The 22,083-nt window shown below is 48.4% G+C and overlaps 1 protein-coding gene and 1 long non-coding RNA gene across 6 annotated transcripts; one reads left to right on the forward strand and one right to left on the reverse strand.

Moving 5' to 3' along the window:
• Positions 1-34: 34 nt before the first annotated feature.
• On the forward strand, positions 35-17,462 carry LOC309516789 (uncharacterized protein; the record flags this gene model as incomplete). 5 transcript variants are annotated; one of them, XM_082195659.1, is made up of 15 exons in its annotated part: positions 35-174; positions 1,846-2,121; positions 3,920-4,024; positions 4,194-4,388; positions 4,912-4,989; positions 5,158-5,220; positions 5,623-5,649; positions 6,020-6,070; positions 6,183-6,272; positions 6,417-6,603; positions 6,750-11,554; positions 13,281-13,550; positions 14,821-14,946; positions 15,097-15,213; positions 16,363-17,462. In XM_082195659.1, exons 2-15 carry the CDS (start codon positions 1,883-1,885, stop codon positions 16,370-16,372), a joined length of 6,363 nt encoding a protein of 2,120 aa, XP_082051785.1. In that variant the 5' UTR covers positions 35-174; positions 1,846-1,882. The 5 variants fall into 5 exon arrangements, with proteins under 5 accessions (XP_082051785.1, XP_082051786.1, XP_082051784.1 ...); XM_082195660.1 differs by lacking the exon at positions 35-174 and adding an exon at positions 400-511; XM_082195658.1 differs by lacking the exon at positions 35-174 and adding an exon at positions 443-582.
• LOC309516791 lies at positions 14,059-14,814 on the reverse strand. Its single transcript, XR_014213042.1, has 2 exons — positions 14,459-14,814; positions 14,059-14,197 (listed from the first exon to the last, which is right to left on the reverse strand). It is a non-coding gene; the product is annotated as an uncharacterized lncRNA (long non-coding RNA).
• Positions 17,463-22,083: the final 4,621 nt, after the last annotated feature.

Here is a 22,083-nt window from a genome sequence, read left to right on the forward strand (position 1 = left end):
CGGATTCCTCCCCTCTCCTCTCTAATTTGGGAACGCGCGGTGGCTGACGGGAGGGACGGTTCCGTCTCGTCTCGTCCTGTCCCCGCTCCCTCACGCACCACTAGCGGTGCCTTCCGAAGTGGGTCGCGCATCGATGTGACTGCTGTACGAGAGAGAGAGGGGGAAAAAGTGAGGGTGAGAGAGCGAAAGGAAAAACCACCCGCAGGGGCAAAGTCTTCCTGAAACACCCTCTCCCCCCCCATCTCTATCCCTCTCCCCAGAGCGCTTTAGAAAATGGCGTCCGACCTTCGCGCTGCTTGCGTTACATGCCGGGAGTTGTAGTCTTTTCCATGCCTTGGGCCCTTGGCGTTGGGGTCTTGATCGCGAAGGACAGGACTACGTTTCCCATAACCCCGCGGGCGAGGAGAGGGACAGACGGGAGCGAATTGGACGGGAAGGGGGGCGGTTCCGCCTCTCCTTTCCCCCTCCCCTTCACCCTTCGCCTGCGCCGCGGCTGCTGCTGCTGCGTCGGGTGAGGGAGCGCGAGCGAGCGAGTGGCGCAGGCAGAGAGAGCGGCCTCCCTGGGCAGCGCGAGGGAGGCGGGTGAGAGGCCTACTCCGGGGCGGCCCGGTCTCGGGAGTCGCGCAGGGGGAGGGAGGAGAGGGTTTGGGCAGGGGGCGCGCGTCACGGACGCGGTGCATGCGTGGGCGGGTGTTGGGTTGAGTGCTGGGGTGCGGGCAGAGGGAGGGTCTCGAACGGCTCCATCAGGCCTTGAGGTGAATCGGCCTAATAGGTAGGGCTGCGTGTGTGTGTGGATATTCCTGGGGAGGGAGGAAAGGCCTAGTAAGGGGGAGAGGCAGGGGTGGGGCTTGAAACTGCTAGAGATGGCTGTCCAGGCCTTTTTGGGGGTGGGGAATGTAGGAATGCACTTAGCCAGGTTGTGGGTGCATGTGGTGGGGGGCGCAGGCCTTTAAGCCGGTTAGAAACGTCATAGGGACTAGGGAGGTTATAACAAGATTGGCAGGGGGTGGTTCAGTCCTTCAAAGAAGGAGGTGAATGGGGTAGTTGGAGCCAGATTGGGAAAATATCGCATAAATGGCATTTCAGCCGTTTATGAAAGAGGATCAAATGGGACAGTGAGGGAGGAGGGGAGTGTGTGCAGGGCAATCGTGTGCGGTTTGTTTGGGTTTTTTTGCTCAGAGGTAAGTCCGACTGAGCTCCCAGATAATAATGAACAGGATTGTAGCCTTAGCTGGGGGCTTGAAACTGGTGGGGTTGGGGACAAAGGATAGGGTTGTATTCGTGTAAAATGTAAAAATAGGAAGAGGGGCTCAGTAGAATGGAAGTTAAGACTCCAGGGTTTTGTGATCATCTCTGCTCTCTAGGGGATGGGATGAGTAAATTTAAGCAAATTCTGAAAGCAGGTGGAGGAAAAAAATCGGGTTTCTGAGAGGTTCATAAAGGGGAAAGTGTTGAACAGGAAAAATGTAGGTAAGAGGCTGTAGGTGAGACAGTTCTCTGGGGGATCAGATAGAATTTGAAGATGAGGGTAAGGGAAGCCTGAAATGCAATAACAGAGACTTTGATAAGGAGTAAATTTGAAGATGCATAGAGAACATTAATGGGGCAAAGTAAGAAGAAAGGAAAGTGTGTGTGAGGGGGTGTTTGGCACTAGATTCAGGTTGGAATTTGTGGGAAGCATGTTGCACTGCATGAGTTCTATGGATTTCTTCTGTGCATTTATATTTTCAGTCTTGATTGTGAAGAGGCATGGGTCCATCCTGGTACTTGGAAAATGTTGGCAGAAGCTGCCAGTTGCTCTTTTGCCTCTGCTTCTAGCCATACATCCTCTTTCCCCCCCTGTAGGCATTAGAGGCACCGTTGGTGCTAGCCTGTGAGCGCCATGTACAATGGGATAGGACTCCCCACTCCCCGGGGCAGCGGCACCAACGGTTACGTGCAGCGCAACCTCTCGGCCGTGCGCCACAAGAAAGATCGCACTGACTACAAGTCAGAAGAGGAGTTGAGGAAGCTGGAGTCATCCCTGGTTAAAAAACCCAACCAGGACATCCTGGACCACGAGCGCAAGCGGAAGGTTGAGCTGAAATGCTTAGAGTTGGCTGAACTCATGGAAGAGCAAGGGTAGGTTGTAGCAGGCAATAGGGAAGCAGAGGTATTTGGAATATAACAATGGGGGCTGAAAAATAAGCATGGAGATAGTGGCAGCTGTTGAATGAATAAGGCTGATAGCAATTGTGGAAGAAGGTGGGGTATGGGAAGGTGGGGGTATGTGGGATTTGGGAATGTGGGGTATGTGGACATTGCGCCTGGGATTTCTGCCTTCATTTGTTGGCAACCTTGGTCTTGGTAGCTGACCAATTACTCTGATCTGTTAGCACAGCAGTGATGGAAGGTAGACAAAGTTAGGATGCAGGGATGAGGAAGGAAAAGCTGTCCTTCCTCTAAGGGCAAAGGGTGAGAGTAGGTATTGAAGGAAATTGGAAAGTTACATATTTATGATTAATAATACAGGTATAAATAGACTAGGAGTAGAGAAGAGGAAAACAGAAATGGGAAGACTAAGTGAACGTGTTCAAGGACCGGGCCTGATGGTAGGGTAGGGAGGGGGAATGAAGTACAAGTTGAGCATGAAAGGTGAAGAAGAATTTACATGAAATGGGTAAAAATACTTAGGAGAGGTGAGTGGGAGTGGGAAAAAGCCTTCTCTACTTAAAGTGAGCCTCTGGGTCTGTCAATTCTCTGGATTAGTCAATAGGGGGGCTGGGTTTTAGTACCTCCTGAGTAAATGTCTACTATGCTTGAAGAAAGTTAAACCATGGACCTTATTGTTACCAGGAAAATGTTTTGGCAAAGAATTTAGTAATTTCTAAATATGGATTAGATGTCGGTAATTGCCTGCTGATAGTACCAAACTGCCTATATATGTAACCTTTTTGTGATGGGAGGACCTCAGTAATTTTTAGCTGCCTCAAGGAGTTGAAAGTATGAGAAATCATGTCATACATGCTAGGTGTACGTATGTGTTGTAGCACTGGCCACTTGCTGACTTGGTTTCAGTGGGACTTGTTCAGAAGTGCTTTCAAGAAGCTTCAGATATATGTAGTGTTAACTTATTTATAGGAAAAACAAGCAGAGCGAAGTTGCTTTACATCTAGTAGGTGTTCAGTCAATTTTATGTGTATTGCAAGAAGAGTTAAATTTGTTGATTTTGTTTTGCTGGATTCCAGGAGTGAAGGATGACATTTTCATTTGTAGTAGAAAATTATTCCTTTTGGGGGAGTAACAACTTTGCTTAGCTTTTTATAAAATAGAGCCAGTGTGGTGTAGTGGTTAAGAGCGGTAGTCTCGTAATCTGGGGAACCGGGCTCGCGTCTCCGCTCCTCCACATGCAGCTGCTGGGTGACCTTGGGCCAGTCACACTTCTTTGAAGCCTCTCAGCCCCACTCACCTCACAGAGTGTTTGTTGTGGGGGAGGAAGGGAAAGGAGAATGTTAGCCGCTTTGAGACTCCTTAAAGGGAGTGAAAGGCGGGATATCAAATCCAAACTCTTCTTCTTCTTCTACTTTGAAGTTTTAGTCAAATGCTTTATTGATAATGATGATACTCCGATGCAGAGATGTTTGTAATATTATCTCTGAATTGCAGATCTCAGGGAGGCTGAGAGAATAGTGGTTCGTAGAAAGACACTTAGCTAGGTCATGATGTGTGTGGCCGGGGGGGGGGGATGTGCTTATGTCTTTGGTTTACATTAAAGTCATAAGTACTATGCTGTGTTAGATAGAAGTAGTCAGTGTTTTGAATCTGTTACGATTCATGTCCCTTAGCAGCACTGCCTACTACCTCATTAGAGACTGGTTACCTTGTTTATGGGACCGATCTGGTAAGCCTTGTAAAATATTTTCTGGCTTTCTCAACCCAGGTATGGAGAAGGGGAGATCCAGGAAAAGGTAGCCACTTTTCGGATGATGCTTTTGGAGAAGGATGTAGCAGTGGTCAAGGAGGGGGAACAGCAGCAGAAGCCGACGTAAGTAAGGCACCTTGGTGGATTTTGATTCTGATGAGCTGACTGATTGATTAGCGCCCCACCTCCTTTCCATTCCTTGTGGGGCTTGTTGCTCTTCCCATACTTACCTTGGGCTTGCCTCATAACCTCTAGTTTCCCCCCTGTAGTAACTATTTCTGTTCTTCTCCAGTGTCACAGAGACCCATCAGCTGGCTGAGGCCAATGAAAAGAAGAACGAGAGGCTTAGAGCTGCCTTTGGAATTAGTGACAACTATGTGGATGGCAGCTCCTTTGACCCCAACCGCAGGGCTAAGGAGGCAGCAACCGCTGCTGCTGCAGCAGCAGCAGCAGCTAAGCAGCAGCAGGAACAGCAAAAGCAGTACAGGTATGTGGGCATCCTTGCTGAGGAAAGGAAAGGTAGAAGTTGGGGAGTTAGACATGGTTGTGCCTACCTCAGCTGAGCTCTTGTTGCTTTAAATGGATTGGGAAACAATTTATTGTATTTTTTTGTTTAAGAAATAGGTATTATTTTAGTTCACTGTAGTATATAATACAAGCCTTGCCTTGGGGTAAGATTACATCAGATGATGTCTTTATTAAATATATATGTATTTAAAAAATCTGATTTGTATTTTGACATGAGTTATTGATCTCTTTGCTTGATTAACTGGCTGTAGTTTTGACATAATTTTTCTAAGGGTTGTTAACGATACTGGGACTCCCTAATATACCTTTTGTGGTGTGCATGCTAATACCCCTAAACTTGAGAATTTTTATTTGGCAGTCTAGTTGCCTGCTTGGGGATTTGTTGGGAGGAATGGGGAGAGCAAAGAAGGAAGGGAGGGAGAGCCGTTATTTTGGGGCCTGTTTGGGAGTTGGTTTTTCACCATTTCTCTGTGATTTCCCAGTCTTGTTAAAGAGTCTAGCAGCTCCCGCTCACCGTCCCCAAAACAGAAGAAGAAGAAAAAGAAGAAAGACAGAGGCAGGTGGGTGCATGAACAAAGGCAGTGGTGAGATGTGGCGAGAAGAGGGTGTCAGTTTGAGTTTGGCTAGGTGGGGAGCATTAGTGAGGAGAGAGAGTAAGGGATATGAGATGTGTGGGTCTCCATTACCCCTTGCCACATGTAACATGTCCCTTTTCTTTGTCTCTTCAGATCTGAGAGCAGATCACCTTCTCGGAGGGAGAGGAAGAAAAGTTCAAAGAAAAAGAAACACAGGTAAGGGGCTGTCTTGGGAGAGACAGGCTGGCTTAGTGTGATAGACTGGGCTTTAGGATCTTCATCCCTTCAGCTGATGGTTATTTTCAGTGTTCCCTAAATAGCTTATGTCTTCAAGTGTGCATGGGAGAACAGACCTTGCTTTCTGTGGGGTACGGTTGTCTTGTCTTCCGCTACAAAAGAGGTTACATGATGTAGAGTTTGGGGCCTTTCTCACCCTATATGTAGCTATCTCTTGTCAGAGATTCTTTGTCTGAAAGCATCCTGTGTAGGACTAGGGTAGAGGGAATTCATCACTTTTTATCCAGTATCAAGATTTCTGGGCACACTATTATGTTTTTAGGTGACTGGCAATAAGCTGAAGTATATTAAGACCCCCCTTTTTTGTTTTGTTTTTTGTAGGTCAGAGTCAAAGAAAAGAAAGCACAGGTGAGTCTTAACTTTTTTAAAATGCATTTGGGTATAGAGAGTTCTTTGCAATTTTGATTTTACTTTGATTGTATTCTCAAGCAATCAGAACTGAGAAATTGTGAGTTCTCAGAGGATAGCCTGTGATTTTCATTGTTGAGTGGTGACTTGAATCTGATTGTCCCACATCTACATCCAACGTTACTAGCTACATGTTGCATTGATCTTCTTATGAATTGTGTGGCAGTGTTTTAGAGACATTTGTTTAGTAATAGCTTCTTGGTTATTCCTAGGGATGGGAATGTTCTGCAGTGGGTACTGTAGAAGCTAAGATGGAAATAATGTCTGTGCAATGTTCCCAGAATGTTTCAAAACAAATGTCTTTTTCCAGGTCCCCAAGTCCCAAGAGCAAACACAAATCTAAGGAAAAGAAACGCAGGAGGTAAAAACCACGTTTTTCTCACCACTACCAAGAGACTACCTTGCTAAAGGTGTTCTCTCTCTCTCTCTTTTTTTTTTTGCATCCTTTGCGCTCACATTTCTAACCCTCTTAGGTCTACTAGCGAGAGTGCATCTCAGAAAGGCCGACGGGATCGTTCCTCCTCCCCTGATGATTCTTCCTCTTCAGATGCTTCCCGTAGCAGGTATGGCTTTGGGATGGAGATCCAAAGTTCCCTCTATTCCTTCCTCACCCCAGTCCATTGTTCTTGAAACCAGATTTCAGACTTGGGCAGACTATTGAAAATAACTCACATTTCAAGCCTCTGATAGTTATTTATCATCTGCAGGTCAGGTAGCCCCATAGCCCAGAAGCGGGCCCCCTTAAGGCGACAGAGCAAGTCTCCCTCAGCACCTTCACGGAAGCAAGCAGAAACTGAGGCCAAGAATCTGCCAGAGAGAACACGGTCATCTTCTCCTGAGCCTGTCCGGCGGGGCAGGAGCCCAAGCCCTCGAGAAAGCAGAGAAAAACGGGAGGTATGGGATTATACTTTAGTGACTTGCAACAGAGATTCCTTAGGGATTTCAGCAGGACTTGATTATATTTGGAGGAGAAAAATCATAGTCAGGGTTGTAATACTAACAGTTGTTTTTGTTTTTTTTTTAAATCTCCTGTTGTCCAGAAAACTATGTCCAAGCATTCTCCAGTACGTGAGACCCGCCAGCGCTCTGGCAGCCCTTTATCTCCTGCCAGAGAGAAGGAAAGAGAAAAGGAGAGGAAGTCTTCTCGGCATGGGGATCAGAAATCCTCTCCATCATTTGAGCGGGAGTCAAGGTTCAAGCATCGCTCCCCAATGCCAAGTGATCCTTCTCGGGAAAGAGTCTCGGGGCACAAGCATTCCTCGAAGGAGAGTGTCTCCCCACCCCCTAAGAAGCAGACAGAGGATCGTAATGGGACTCTACCACCCAAGGCTAAATCATCCACTGACCAGAAGGAGAAGCTGGCAGCTGCTTCATCTCCTGCTTCTAAAGCGAATGAGACAAAGTTGAGGAAGGGCTCACCCGATGGCTCTCCACCTCAGCGCTCTTGTTCTCCTTCAGAGAGTGGTAGCTGCTCCTCTTCTTCCTCCTCTTCTCCTTCCCCAGCAACCAAGCCAGCTCCAGTTTCCCGTAGCTCTTCTCCAGAGGAGCCTCCTAAAAGGCAAGGCAAAGAGAAGACCTCCACACACAGAGAGAGGTCTAGTTCATCCCCCGAAGTCTCCCGCTCTGGGCAAAAGCAGGCTGCCAAGGTCACATCTCGTCGTGAATTATCAGGCACCCCTCCAGCCAGGGGCAACAAGTCAAGGACCAGTCGGAGGGATAGATCTCTCTCCCAAACACCCATTACTCGAAGAGGTAGATCTCGGTCACGCACCCCAGCTAAGAGAGGCAGATCACGCACACCTCCAAGGAGGGGAAGGTCTCGCTCTGCTCAGAGACGTGCTCGATCCCGTTCACGTACTCCTCCAAGAAGGCTCCGTTCTCGCAGCCCTCAGTGGCGGGGCCGGTCAAGAACACCCCAGCGGTGGGGCAGGTCACGCTCACGAAGTCCTCCTAGATGGGGCCGATCACGGACACCTCAGAGGCGTGGCTGGTCTCGTTCTAGAACTCCCCAAAGGCATGGCTGGTCTAGAAGCAGAAATAGTGGGAGATGGGGAAGGTCAAGAACCCCACCAAGAAGAGGGAGGTCACGTTCAAGAACCCCACCAAGAAGGGGCAGGTCTCGATCCAGAACTCCACCCAGACGAGCAAGGTCTCGATCCAGAACTCAACCCAGAAGAGGGCGATCTAGAACCAGAACTCCTCCCAGGAGAGGAAGGTCAAGCTCTTCACCAAGGAGAGAGAAGTCGTTGATTTCAGCAAGGCGAAGTAGGTCTGTGTCATCTCCGGATCGGAAGGCCTCTAGAATTTCTTCAAGAAGAAGCCGATCTGGTTCCTCCCCCCAAATGAGAGAGAGGTCCAGAAAACCTTTGCGGCGTAGCCAGTCTGGCTCATCTCCTGAATCAAGAAGCAGATTACGTGTTTCTCCCCGGCGCAGTCGATCTGGATCACTTCCAAAGGCAAAGAAGAAATCACAGTTGTCTCCTAGAAGAAGTCGTTCAGGTTCATCTCCAAGGTCAAGGAAGAAAAAATCAAGAACACCACCACGGCGCAGTCGCTCTAGTTCTTCACCCAGGCTGAAAACGAAGTCCAGGTTATCTCCACGGCAAAGCAGGTCTGGTTCTTCAACACCAAAAAAGAAATCCAGATCACCAGCAAGACAAAGTCAATCCAGGACACCTCCAGCAGTCAAAAATAAATCTAGTGTGTCCTCAAGGAGCAGATCTGGCTCATCTCCAAGACATACAAAGAAGTTTGAGGATTCTTCAGCAGTTGAAGAGAAATCTAAAATGTCTTCTAGAAGAAGCCAATCTAACTCACCTGCAAGACGTAGCAGGTCTGGATCCTCCAGAAGGCGAAACAGATCTGAGTCTTCCCCAGAAATGAAAACGAAGTCAAGGTCCTCTCCAGGGCTGCAGAAGGAATTAAGATCATCTCCAAGACGAGACCGGTCTGGTTCCTCTCAGTCATCAACAAAAGAAAACTCATTATCCCCTCCAAGACGAACAGCCTCTCCAGAACCAAAGTCTACACCCCCGTTGCAGCGGAGCAGATCTGGAAGGTCTTTAGCAGCAAAAGAAAAGCCTAGATCACCAGTCCGAAGGCAGAGCTTGTGTGGATCACCTCCAGCTTTGAGGGAGAAATCTCTGTCTCCACCAAGACGAACTACATCTGGATCATCTTTGGAACTGAAGAAGGAATCCACTTCACCACTGGGAAAATGTACAACCGGCTCTTTGGAGTTGAAGAAATCCAGATCACCAGCAAGGCGAAGCAGGTCTGGTTCCTCTCCATTGGTCAAGGAGCAATCTAAATCTCCTTCCAGGAGCAAGTCCAAGTACTCTCCTGAGACAAAGAAAGTCACATCACCGTTGATTCAGGTCAGACCTGGGCTCTCCTCTCCAGCAGTGAGAGAGAAGTCTAGATCACCTATGAGGAGAAGTGGGTCCAGATCATCTCCTGAAGTAAATGGCAAATCTAAATCTCCCCCAAAGCAAAACAAATCCCAAGAAATAAAGTCAAAATCTGGGTCACCTGCAAGGCAAAACAAATCATTGGCAGTAATGGAGAGAGCTGCATCACCATTCCGGAAAAATAAATTCGGTTCATCTCCCCCTGGGAAAGAGAAATTGAAGTCTCCAAGTCAAGGCCAGCCTGGGTCATCAGTACTCACAGAGTCAGAGATTCCATCAAGGCGAAGTAGATCTGGATCTTCCTCTTCTTCCTCCTCCTCTTCTTCCTCCACCTCCTCCTCCTCCTCTTCCTCCTCCTCTTCATCAACGTCTTCTCCAGAAGACAATAAATCTCGATCACCTCCACGACTGAGTCGCTCTGCAACACTTTCAGTCAACAAAAGCAAATCTGTATCATCGCCAGCACACAGCAGGTCAGATTCATCTCCAGAATCAGAGAACAGCACACTTCCAGCTGTTGCAAAGCACAACAGACCTGGAGCTTCTCCAGAAGCAAGTGAGACTTCAAAAGTTTCTCCTGTAGAGAAGAAAGAGGCACTCAGAGATGCACCTCGGAGGAGCAGGTCAGAGTCGTATTCAGAGGTTAAAGAGAAGCCAAGAATACACAACAGTGAGAGCAGTTCAGAGTCTTCACCAGATCGAAAAGAAAAATCTGTAAGCAGATCTCCGTCACCTCCCAGACCGTCAGTAAAATCAAGGACACCTTTAAGACGCAGGACATCAAGGTCTCCACCCAGACCTAGAGTAAAATCCAGAACTCCACCAAAGCGTGGTAGGTCTGGGTCACCACTAAGGCCCAGAGTGAAGTCCAGGACACCCCCCAGACGACGTAGGTCTGGATCATCTCCAAGACCACGAATGAAGTCCAGAACCCCACCAAGGCGACGCAGGTCTGGCTCATCCCCAAGACCACGAATGAAGTCCAGAACCCCACCACGCCGCCGTCGCAGATCTGGATCCTCTCCAAGACCCAGAATAAAATCTAGAACCCCACCACGACGTCGAAGGTCTGGTTCATCTCCACGAACCAGAGAGAAGTCTAGAACACCAATTACAAGAAGACGGAGATCTATGTCACCACTGAGCCCTAGGCGGAAATCTAGAACACCTCTGAGACAGAGGTCCAGATCACGCTCCAGGCAGAGGTCAAACACCAGCATGCATCCACATAGGTCTGAATCGTCATCTCACTGTGACAGTCGACCTCGAACCTCATTGCGACGGGGGAGATCTGGCTCTCTGTCATGGAGGAGTCGCTCCCGTTCGCTCTCCAGGCGGCGAGACAAGTCTCGGGGCTCATTACGGCGGGAAAGGTCCATCTCGTCCCCAGGCCGAAGCTGCTCAAGATCCCCTTCCCGTCAAGACAAATCTCGCTTCACATGGAAGGGTGAACGCTCAGTCGCCTCACCGCGCAGAGGCCATTCCCGATCACCAGCACGGAGAGAGATGTCTAGGCTGTCGCCACAACGGAGTGCCACCAGCCGGAATGCATCCCGTTCACCTCCCAGATTAGATGCCCCGCGAATAACAGCAACCTACAAAAGCACTGGGTCCAGAGTGTCTCCTGATTTTCGGTCGTCTCCTGTGAGGAAGCATTCCAGATCAGGCTCCCGAGAAATCTGCACCTCTCCAGGAAGGAAATCCCGCTCTCCTCCTGTGCTGGAGAAATACCCCAAGTCTGACATCCAGGAGAAGTCATCAGCACCCTCGCTATGGCACAGCAAAAGCAACACTGCCATCCCTCGCACTCCAACCCCACCATGTGAGGACTCTCCCATAGCTCGAAAGGCCCTGTCTCCTGCTCCATCTGCCGTGTCAAAGAATGGCGGTTCCACGACTGTCCGAGACAGTCCTGGAGATAGGAGTCAGGTCTTTCATCCTTCCACAGTTAGGGATGAGACAACTGCTGGTGCTCCTTTGTCAGGGAGAAGCAGTTCCCATGCAGACTCCCCTTCTCCTGTTAAAGCTCGGTCGTCGTCGTCCTCCTCTGAGTCCTCCAGCCCCTTGCCAGCCCTGGTTTCTGTGCTAGCCCCAGCCCCCAAAGAAGAGGAGTTTGTATCTGAAGGAAAAGTAGCAGAGAGGCCTGCAGGGCGCCTCCCCACCCTGGAGGCTGAGCCACAGCTGGCTTCTGTTGCCATGGAGGAGAACACCAGGAGCAGCTCTTCTACTGCCCCACAACTGGCTCTCCCCTCTCCGCCACCCTCTGCTCCTTCAAAGGTGAAGAGAAGTTCATCTGCTTCCTCCACCACTTCCTCCTCCTCCTCCTCCTCCTCTTCCTCATCGTCTTCTGATTCCGATTCTGAATCCAGCTCATCTGAGTCCATCCCCCCGGATCAGCCGGCAAAAGACCTTGAGGCGGAGATTGTACCAAAACAGTAAGAGCCTATATTTCTCTCCCCCCACTCCCCCCACCGTTCCCGCTCTCTTAAGTTGCTAGTAATCACTGTTCATACCTGTCTTAGATGAAGCTGTTTGGAGGGCCAGAAAAACTTCCTTGGGTGATTGCATCAGTTCTTCAGGTCAAGGGTTGGCTGTCCCAATATAACAAGCGCAAGCTAATAATTGAATCCTCCTTCTTTGGTGGGCTAAATTAACCACTGCAGTGTGTCTTGGCACTAATATCAGCCTTGAAAATAAGCTGTCAGAAGTTATTAAGAAGCTGGTAACCTGTGTTTGTATGCTGGCCATTGGAGGGGCATAAAGGCATCTCCATTCCTTAGCACAGAAACTAAGTAGGCTTGAGAAGGGTACAAGGATGCATGTATGCCATCCCCTTTTCAGCTGGTCCTCTTTTCTTATCTAGTTGCCAATAGGTGTCCATATGAGAGGCCTCCTTAAGCAAAAAGGGCATAACATGACCTGTATAGCTTAGCTATCCCAGATTCTGCTTGTGGATGGCCAGTGTCCATATCTTGTATGTTTCTTAAGCTTGGCATAGAAATGTCATAGACTTTACCTCTTGCTTTTCATGGCTTCTCTCTCCACACTCTATTCTGACACTTAAATCTACCAAATGAGGGTGAGAACTTTACCTCTTATTTTAAAAGATCTCATAAAGTTCTTCATGTTAGCTGAAGTGGTTTTTAAATGCTGTAATGGTGGCCTTTGTCCACCAGAGGCTAACCTTGTTTCACTTCACTGTGTCTTTGTAGCAGGAAGGCACATGGAATTTGGGCTCTGAATCTGCACTGCAGGCCCCATGCAAGCCTTTTGCTCCTTTAAAGCGCACCTGGTTCCCTTGAGGAGCATGTGTTTGTACACATGAAATGCATGTGGCTAGGTTTGTGAACATCCTTTGAATCTTTCCCCAAGATTCTAGTTCTGTGTACTTTTCATATTTACTTTTGACGTGGTTTGGGGTGATAGAACTAGAAAACAAGGCATTAGGGGACTGGAGAATGGGAAGAGGAAGAAAGAGTTGGAAGATGGAAGAGGCTGATCATTAGAATCACTAATCGAAATACTGTTCTGATTTTTGAGCTTCAGCAGGAATGAGAACCTCCTTTGACATTATCTTACTAGTGAGGTTGCTGTTCCTACTGAAGGTGATGATTCTACATTGATCTAAGAACACCTGAAGTAGGGGGTGAACTCGTGTCCTTTCTGATGTGGTTGGACTCCCAACTTCCACCAGCCATGTCCATTGTGGCCAATGCTTCTGAGATGATGGAGTTGAAATCTGTTCAGTGACAGCTTGCGGGGTGCAGGCTCCCCACCCGTTATCACAGTGTTTCACTCACGATGTTTCTGCTTTGTCCCAGTTGGCAACCGTAGAGGTGACACTGGCCCCTTCAGAGATGTAGCCATTGTGATGTAGCAGTAGGCCAATGTGCGTAGAAGCCTTCAATGTTTTCTGGTGTGGTGGGAACAGCAGCAACCATTCTGATAACAGAAATGTAAAGGGGAGCTTAGGCAGCTAGTCTCCAGGACCTTTCCCATAAACACCATGATCCAAAGGTTAGTGTATCAGTTTCCCCGGCAAAGAAACAAAAATGGCGATTCTAGAAGTAACCCACCAATACCTCTCTTAATCCTTTTAACACAATTGCCCTGTGTGTTTGAACTTGATACTATCCTTCATTTTCTCTTCTCCCGCCCCAGGCCACCAAGTCCAGTGCTGAAGGAGGCTAACCGTGATGAGCAGCCTTTGGAAGTGGGCAAACGTAAGCGCCGTTCTCAGAGCTCCAGCAGTTCCAGCAGCAGCTCTTCCTCCTCTTCCTCTTCCTCCTCCTCCACATCCTCCTCCTCGTCCTCTGCCTCCTCCTCATCTTCATCATCTTCCTCCTCTGCTTCACCCTCGTCGCCTAAGACTGGATCCCAGGTACCAGCCAAAGTGGTCCCCAAAAAGAAGCCGTCTCCAGAGAAGAGGAAGTAAGTATTCTTATTGGTTATTGGTGAAAGAGCTGAGAATCTGCTGCAAGGGAATGATGCCATGACTTATTGGCAGTGACTTTATTTTAGTATGGGGTGGACCAGTCCCTTCCTCCTACAAGACTGTTGTATTCTGTGGGACTGTTCTCTGTTCTTCTAACTCTTTAATAAGGGTGGCTGTTGGCACCACATTGCTAGTGAAAATGGTGTAAAAAGGGCATGTGTAGCAGAATGCCAGAAGTCCCAAGTGTTGCAGGTGGGTAACAAAGGTGCAGAAGACTTTGGGCCTGATTTTGTGTGTGTGTGTGTGTGTGGTGGTGAGGAGGCTTGCTCTTGTGCCACTGGCATCTCCAGGTAGGAGACCCCTGTTTGAAGTCCTGGAGAGCTGCTGCCAATCATTGATGCCTAGGAACAGGGAACCTGTGGCTCTCCAGATGTTGTACTCTATCTCCCATCATCCCTGATGATTGGCCATGTTCCCTGAGGCTGATGGGAGTTCTAGTCTAACAACATCTGGAGTGTCACAGGATCCTCATCCCTGGTTTAGACAAGACTGAGCTAGATGGAACAGTGATCTGGCTCTGTATAAGGCAGCTTTCATGTTTCTGTTAAGGAAGCTGGAATCTGTTGGCTTGCTCTGCATCAACCTCTTCTTGAAAACCACTGTTAGATGCCTGGATTTCTGCTGTGCTCCAAAGTCCTTTCCAGTAGAAAGCTTGCTTAGCCTCTGCCCAACTGAGATCTTGCCAGGCATTTCCTGCCTCTGCAGCTTTAAGGATTCAGACAACTCCAGCATTGGGGCTTGGCCTGATGGGGCAATCAGGGGACCCTTTGCAGAGAGTCTCCTTACCCTTAACCGTTTGCTCACCCACCCTTTGGTCCAGAGTGAGTGCATGAGTTAGGGCAACAGCAAGGAAAATGGTGTGGCAGCTACTACTGCTGCATTACTTGCTAGTTCTCTCCCTGACCTGCAAGTGATGTCAGTGGAAAGAATGTGGCCACAGAGAGAATCTTACATGTGGGCTCCCAAAATATGGAACTAGTACTGAATTGGAAACGTCTTAAAAATGAAAGGATTCTGAACTCTGCATGTAGTGCGAGTGCATGGGTATTCAGCTCTTGGTACAGCCTAGGGGTGTGTCCATGCTTTACTCTTGTCCAGCATTTTGCTGGGAAATGATCACACGAGTTCTTTTTCTTCTCCCATAGCTGAAGGGCCAAGTGTGGTGAATGCACTCTTAAGCAGCCCATCTTCTCTCTCTTCCTTCAGGTCACGCAGTCCCCGGAAGCCTATTGACTCCCTGCGTGATTCACGCTCCCTCAGCTACTCCCCAGCAGAACGCCGCCGGGTATCCCCTCCGGTCCAGCTACCTTCAGCTCCAAGGGACCGACGCAGGTAGGCACCTGAGCCTCCCTTCTCACCATGCTGGGATTGTGAGGGAGGGAGGCGGCGGCTAGGGATTTGTTTAGAATAGGGAGGGAGGATATGTGAGAATTGGAGTTAAGATAACTTGGATCAGCTTCATGCCTTCCTTTGCTTGTCCAGGGACAGGTCCAGGGACAGGTCCTCGCAGAGAAACAGACGAAGCATCAGCAGGTCTCCAGGCCGGAAACGTCGACGCAATTCCCCCAGCCCTCGAGTCCCCCGCCGCAGAACTTCAAGGTAGTATTTGCTTGGTTTCTGACAGTATTCAGGGTGGCTTATAAGATAGGACAGCTCATAAAGAGCAGTAATTCAGCAAAAACCCCAGCAACTCCAGATTTGAATTATTGACACAAAGCAGCCTGTAAGAACAGGTTTTTACATAGAGCCCCTTTCCCCTGTTTCTCTATCCTCCATTCAGGCAAGCAAGATGAACAGTTAGTAGTTTAAGGACATACATTCCAGTCAGGTAAAAGCACAGAGCCTGGCTCTGGATGTGGCCTGGGAGGAGGTCCAAGCGCCAGATAAAGATGCTCTAGAGGACCACCTTGGTCCCTGGGGCTGCAGCTCCTCCCCTCTGCTCTAAGTGAATGGCCTTGGGTGTAGTGTCCCATGTTCCATGTTCCTGCTGATCTTTGCAGTTGAGTTACAGAATCGTGTCATAGGATGGCTGGGAAAGCACATGGTGCAGCTGCACTGTAATTCTGTGGAAGTTGAGTAGGTCAGACTCTGTAACTTCCTGGATGGGAGGTTTCCCTCTAGTAATGTTAGTAAACTAATTGATAGAACATTGAGTAGACCTTTATGACATCACTGTATGGGGAGTATTTGCTTCACCTCACGTTCAAACCAAGATTGACCCCCAGAGCAGCTGACTGTTAAAATCATCCGTTAAAATCATCACACAGGTATAAAGTATTACAAATATGTGGAGGTTGTTACTGCAGCCTCTTTTGCTTCCTGGTGTGTGATGTCATAGTCCCAAGTTCTTCTCTCCTGGGGGAGGGGGGGCGAGAAGCGTGCTGAAGGTTGGCTCAGGCTGGCTCATTGTACAGATGCCTGTCTTCAGAAGCAGGCCTTCTGTGGGTTTTTCTATTTGGGGGTTGTGGACTCTTCCCTGCCTCATTCCCTAATGGCCTGCAGATACATAAGGCTGTCAGAGCCTCTCTAGTGAGCATTGTGAAGCTTTCCCTTTTCCCTCACAACATTTTTCACTCTGTATTACTGGTGTACAAGTGGCCATGTTTCCTTAAGGTGATGTAGAAAATCGAGAAAAAGTTGCAGTTCACTCTGGAGTGACCGCAAGAACCTGGGGCAGGTGGAAATTCGGGTGGTAGCCCATCCTGGGAGCTAAGCTTGCTAATTTCTCCTCTCTTTGCCCCCTTCCAGGTCCCCCTAAGCCTCTTGGAGAATCTGGAAAGCCCTTGCCCTTGCAACCACAGACTGCACCACCCCAGCCTCCCACAGTGCTGTCCCAGGTGGGAGCCCCCTGCCTCCTGAAGCCCACTGGAAGCCAGTGTGTTTGTGTGGGGGGGCCCTCTTCATTTGCCATTGGCTTTTTATTCTCATTAGTTTTTCCTTCACTGTCCCTGTCTTTATTGCCCATCATTTGTCGGCAGCTACATTCCCCTCCCTGGACATCTCTGCTCAGCACCCACCAGGATCCGCCGTCTCCGCGCTCCTCTTCTTCCTCTTCCCAACAGTTGGTGATGTTCATTTGATTTTTTTCCCTTCTCTCTCTCTCTTGTGAGCGTTTTTTCTGTGCGTTTTACAGCTAAAATCTTTACTTCTGTGTTTTGAGAGAGGGGTCTCCTTTTTGTTGATTTAGACATAAAAGGTTTAAATAAAAGAAAACACAAAAAGGGTGGGCGGGTGGGGAGTAGGGAGATATATGTGAGCTAATCTGTTTGATTTAGCGTTTCTCAGGCACCCCTCTCTGTAATGGTGGAGGATTGTAGGAAAAAAAGGGAAGGAGGGCAGGTTGGCCTTGGGGATCCCCTAGTTTTCAGGGCCGGGGTGGGGGGCTCCTGCTGAATATTCAGAAGCTTTCCTTCTGTGACCCACTGCTTTAGGAGAAGTGCAAGCATACTTTTTGGGAGAAATTAGGTGTTGCTTGTAGCCTGCAACAGTGGGGTTGACTTCTGATATTGGCACAATTTGAGCATTAGACAATTTCCGCCCCCACAAAACAAACAGATTTTAATATGCGGTGCTCTTTTTCCTTTTTATCCTTCCCTCAAAGCAGACTCTTTCATATTGATCAGCTGAGCCAGGTCAGGAGGGGTCAAGATAGGGACTGGAAAGGGGGCAGACAGGCATTTTACAAGGGAAGGTGAGAGAAATTCTGCTGGAAAGAAGCCGAGAAACCCTAAATCAGGGAGGGATGGGAACAGAAGTTTCTTCATATTTCTTAAAAGCATTTAATTTTTTTTGATATGTACAGCAAGGAGATTTTTTCTGTCAAATAAAAATCTTACGAAATGCAGAAATTGTTGTTGAATCCCTGGGATTTTCTCTGCCTCTTCTGTGGTATTGTCTTGTCAAACGAGACCTCTATTACATGTGGAAGTTTTTTAGTCTGCTTTGTCTTAACATTGCAGTTCTGGGTCTTAACTGCGTTAGTTTTTCAGATGTAGAGATTTGATTGCTTAATTAGTACATTGGCCCTCCCACTTTATAAAGCCACCCTCCAGGTTCTGAGAGTTGAAGCCTTCAGTTACCACATAGTGACAGCCAACAGCATATTTCTAAAGTGTATTTTAAAATTTAGTTAGAAACGATATTCTTTGCCCTTTTCTTACAGTCAAAGTGACTATAAATAGCAGGAGTAACATTGAGTAACAATAAGTAATTCTGCATATCCACTTTAAAAAAAAGAAATACTCTGGCTTAATCAGGCGAAGCTGGGCAACCAGATAGAAAATACAAGAATCAAGTGAAGATACTCCTTTGTAATAGCCTGTAAATATGTACTCTTAGTTTGCTTTGCTGGGCAAAATACGTGTCAGGACCACAGCAGGAAAGTTCTCAGTTCTCTGCCATGTTGGTTGCAAAGGGGACTCTGATGAGGCTCTGTTTGATGGACCCTTTAGTAGGAAAGTATGATTGCTAATGGAGAGGAAAGAGTGAAAGCCCAAAATTTCTAAAGAGAAAGTAGTAAAGGCATTGCATCGCATTATGGAAGACACATTTACTGTATTTTTCGCACCATAGGGCGCACCGGACAATAGGACGCACTTTGTTTTAGAGGGGGGAGAACAAGAAAAAAAATTCTCCCCCTCTCTGCCCAGCGCCCCTTCAGTGAAGCGGCAGGAGGCGCTGCACAGAGAGGCGGAGAACTTTCCCCCTCTTGTTTTCCTGCTCTAAAACAAGGTGCCGTTTAAGGTGCGTTCAGGTGGCTACCTTGGAAGCCTGGAGAGCGAGAGGGGTCTGTGTGCACTGACCCCTCTCGCTCTCCAGTCTTCAGGTTCCTTTCGACCTGCTCTTTGGGGCTGGCGGGGGGAAGCCCACCACCAGCCCCAAAGAGCAGGTCAGGAAGCAGCAGAAAGGCGCAGCAGAGAGGCTCCTGCCATAGCGGCGTGTCACCTCTCCAGCCGGGAGAGGGTCGTGGGGCTATGGCTGCGCTCTCCCGGCTGCAGAGGTGACGCGCGGCTATAGAGGCTACTACCATAGCCACACGTCACCTCTCCAGCCAGGAGAGGATCACGGGGGGGCTGCTTTAGCCCCGCGAGTGCTCTCCCGGCTGGAGAGGTGACGCGCGGCTATAGAGGCTCCTGCCATAGCCGCACGTCACCTCTCCAGCCGAGAGAGGGTCGCAGGGGGCTGCTTTAGCCCTGCGCGCGCTCTTCCGGCTGGAGAGGTGACGCGCGGCTATGGCAGGAACCTCTAAAGCCGCGCGTCACCTCTCCAGCCGGGAGAGGGTCGCGGGGGGCTGCTTTAGCCCTGCGCGCGCGCTCTCCTGGCTGGAGAGGTGACACGGGGCTGTAGAGGTTCCTACAATAGCCGCGCGTCACCTCTCCAGCCGGGAGAGGGTCACGGGGCTATGGCGTCTTCGCTCCATAGGACGCACACACATTTCCCCTTCATTTTTGAAGGGGAAAAAGTGCATCCTATAGAGCGAAAAATACGGTATTTTGGAGCAAGTTCTCAAGCGTGCCTGGCAAAAATAGGGCACTCTTGAAAATTTAGTAAGAGTGTAAGAAACGAGAAGTACCCCAGTGTTGCAGATATGGGAAACATTTAGGATTTGCTTTCTTTCCTGTGGATTCAATTGCAAAATTTGATATAGGCGTATAATGTTGATTACAGTGAAATAGGAACCCACATATATTTGTATCCTGACTGGCTGTATTGGATCCAGATGGTTGCCAGAACTGTTTTTGCCTAGTGAGTTTTCGTTCCTTGCAGCCACAACATGGTTCAGGTGCTCTCAGTCACTTACATCGCAAATTAAATTCCCTTAAACCCATTCCTTGACTGAAAAGAGGGAGCGCGTTAAGATTTTTGGTGTAAATGTGTTGGAAGGATGAGATGGGATGGTGGTGGTGGAGGAGGAAATAGCACTGCTGTCATGCCTAATAATAGTCGCTAGAGTCTGCTGTTGCACAGACTAGTGTGTTGGTCTTGCTTTACAAAGGAAAATGCATTTCTTGCCAGTGCAGCTGTTCAGATTGTGTACCCTCTTGTCCTGGCCACTTTGCTAAAAAAAAGAGCTTAAAACCACCACCCTATTCCCCTTTATTCTTCTTTTCAACCTGCTCTCTCTCTCTTTTTTTAAAAGGTACATGCCCAAACGATGCTCCCTTTCTCCCCTGTCCTGCCTCTCAAGATCTTGTGCTTTGTTGAGCTTCACTGGTCTTGGGAGAGCTGTTGCTAAACACTTCTCCTAAATTTGCTTCCCTGTACTTTGAACATGGTTGCTTGTTTTGCTCTTTCATGGTAATCCTGCTTCTGGGGCAACTTGTGACAAGCCTCAAATTGCCAACTTGCAGCTACCCAATCAATGCCTCTCCTCTCTCCTTCCTAGATAAAGAAAAGCATTTTATTTCCCATTGATTTCCCCCTCTAGACTAAGCATGCACTGTTTATTTTGTCCTTGTGCCTTCTAACCTTTATCATCTTTTGTGGCTCTCAACCAAGTCATCTCCAAAGGGCTCTTCACTCCTGCTCCACCTCCCCTTTGTGATGCCACATCACAAATGAATATGTAACACTTGAAATACCTTCCATGCCAGAAGAAACTTTTGAAATTATCTGCCTTGGAGACACAAGGCCTAATACCCCTTGAGCTCACAGGCTAGCTGTGGCCTCAGCTCATGACTTGTGGGGGTGGGAGGGAAGATCCTTCTGCCAACCCAAATCTAAAATGTTAAGTTTCCTTCCTATTGCCTTCCCCCCTTCTCACCTGCTGTGTGCACTTCAGTTTCTCATTCATTCTCCTCTGCTGTGCCAGTGAAGCTTAAAACGAGCTGTGCTTTTCAGAATGAAACAGAAAGCAGTGTGTCTTGCCAACTTCTCTCTCCTCCTCCTTTCAAACTCAGGTCCCAGGGCAGGTTACCGCAATTAAAGCACAATGTTAAAAACGCAGAATCATAGAAATCTAGGGTTGGAAATGACCCCAAAGGTCATCTGGTCAAGTCCGCTGCAATGCATGAATAGTTTAAAATAACTATTGCAGAAATAATTGCAGAAATAAGATGGCGCACATGCATGTATATATATATATATAGAGAGAGAGTGAGTGAGTGTGTGTGTGTGTTTGTGTTTGTAGTGCCAGGGTGAAGAGGTGTCATTTCAGCATTCACTAAAAGCTATATACCAGACTCATCTCTGGGGAGGGAGTTCCACAATTCAGGGGCTGCCACAGAGAATGCCGTCTCCAGGGCAATCACCACCCTGAGCTTCTGATGGCAGTAGAACAAACAGTATGTCCCCACTTTGCTGATCCTAACCCCTGCCAGCGCCTGTAGGGAAGGAGGAAGCCATTCAGGTATCAAGGGCCAGTTATTTAGCACTTTAACACTACTGTGAACACCTTGAATTGGGCCGGGAAATGAACTGGCAACCAGTGTAGCTGTTTTGAAATGGGGTTATGTGAGATCTAAATAGAACCCCAGCCAGTAATCTGGCTGCTGCATTTGGTACCACTTGAAGTTTTTGGGTAGTCTCCAAGGGCAGCCAGTTAACAGAGCATGGAGTGCAGTGTCCCAAGTTTTAGTCGAAAGGGGTCATAACTGGTGAACCAGCTGTAGCTGGAAAAAGGCACTCCTAGCCTTCCCCCCCCCCAACTCAATTGAGCCTCCAGTGATAGGGTTGAATTCAGGAACACGGCCAATCTGTGGACCTGCTCCTTCCAAGGGAGAGCAACCCTATCTGCCAGGCCATCTCTACCTCCCAGACATGGGAACTCGAGACACATAACACCTTGGTCTTTCCAGGATTCAGCTTTAGTTTATTGGTCCACATCCAGCCCATCACTGCCTCCAAGCACAGGTCCAGTACCTCAGCCACTGCTCCTGATTCAGATGACGCACACAGGGAGAGTGAGTGAGTGCTGGGTATCATCTGCATATTTATGGCACTTCACTCCAAATTACCTGACGACAGCTCCCAAAGCTTTCATGCAGATGTGAAGTAGCATGGAGGGGACTATATGGAACGCTGTAGGATACCACAATACAACTTGCATGGTGTTGAAACAGTGGCCTCTCATAAGTACTTTCTGGAAATGGCCCTGGGATTAGGAGTGGAACCCTTGAAGCATGGTGTCCCCCATCTCTAGAAGGATACTGTGGTCAACAGTAGCAAAAGTTGCTGGGTGATTGAGAATGAGCAAGGTCACACTGCTCTCCATATCTCTCTTGTGACAGATGCAATCAACCAGGGCAACCAAGGCAGTGATCAGGTCTGAAGCCAGACTGGAATGGACCCAAGGCTGGGCTGCTGCCACTGTCTCTAAAAGGGATATTTACCACTGTGAAGGAGTTGTTTCTGGGTTCAGAGAGGTCTTCTTAACTTGGAATTGCAGGACTTGGAACATGGTTGAAGTTCAAGGGCATAGCAAGAAACGAAAATAAACCTGTACCAGTTTCCTGACTGAAGTGAATGCAC

This window comes from Podarcis vaucheri, assembly GCF_965113315.1.
Source record: "Podarcis vaucheri genome assembly, chromosome: 13".
NCBI lineage: Eukaryota > Metazoa > Chordata > Lepidosauria > Squamata > Lacertidae > Podarcis > Podarcis vaucheri.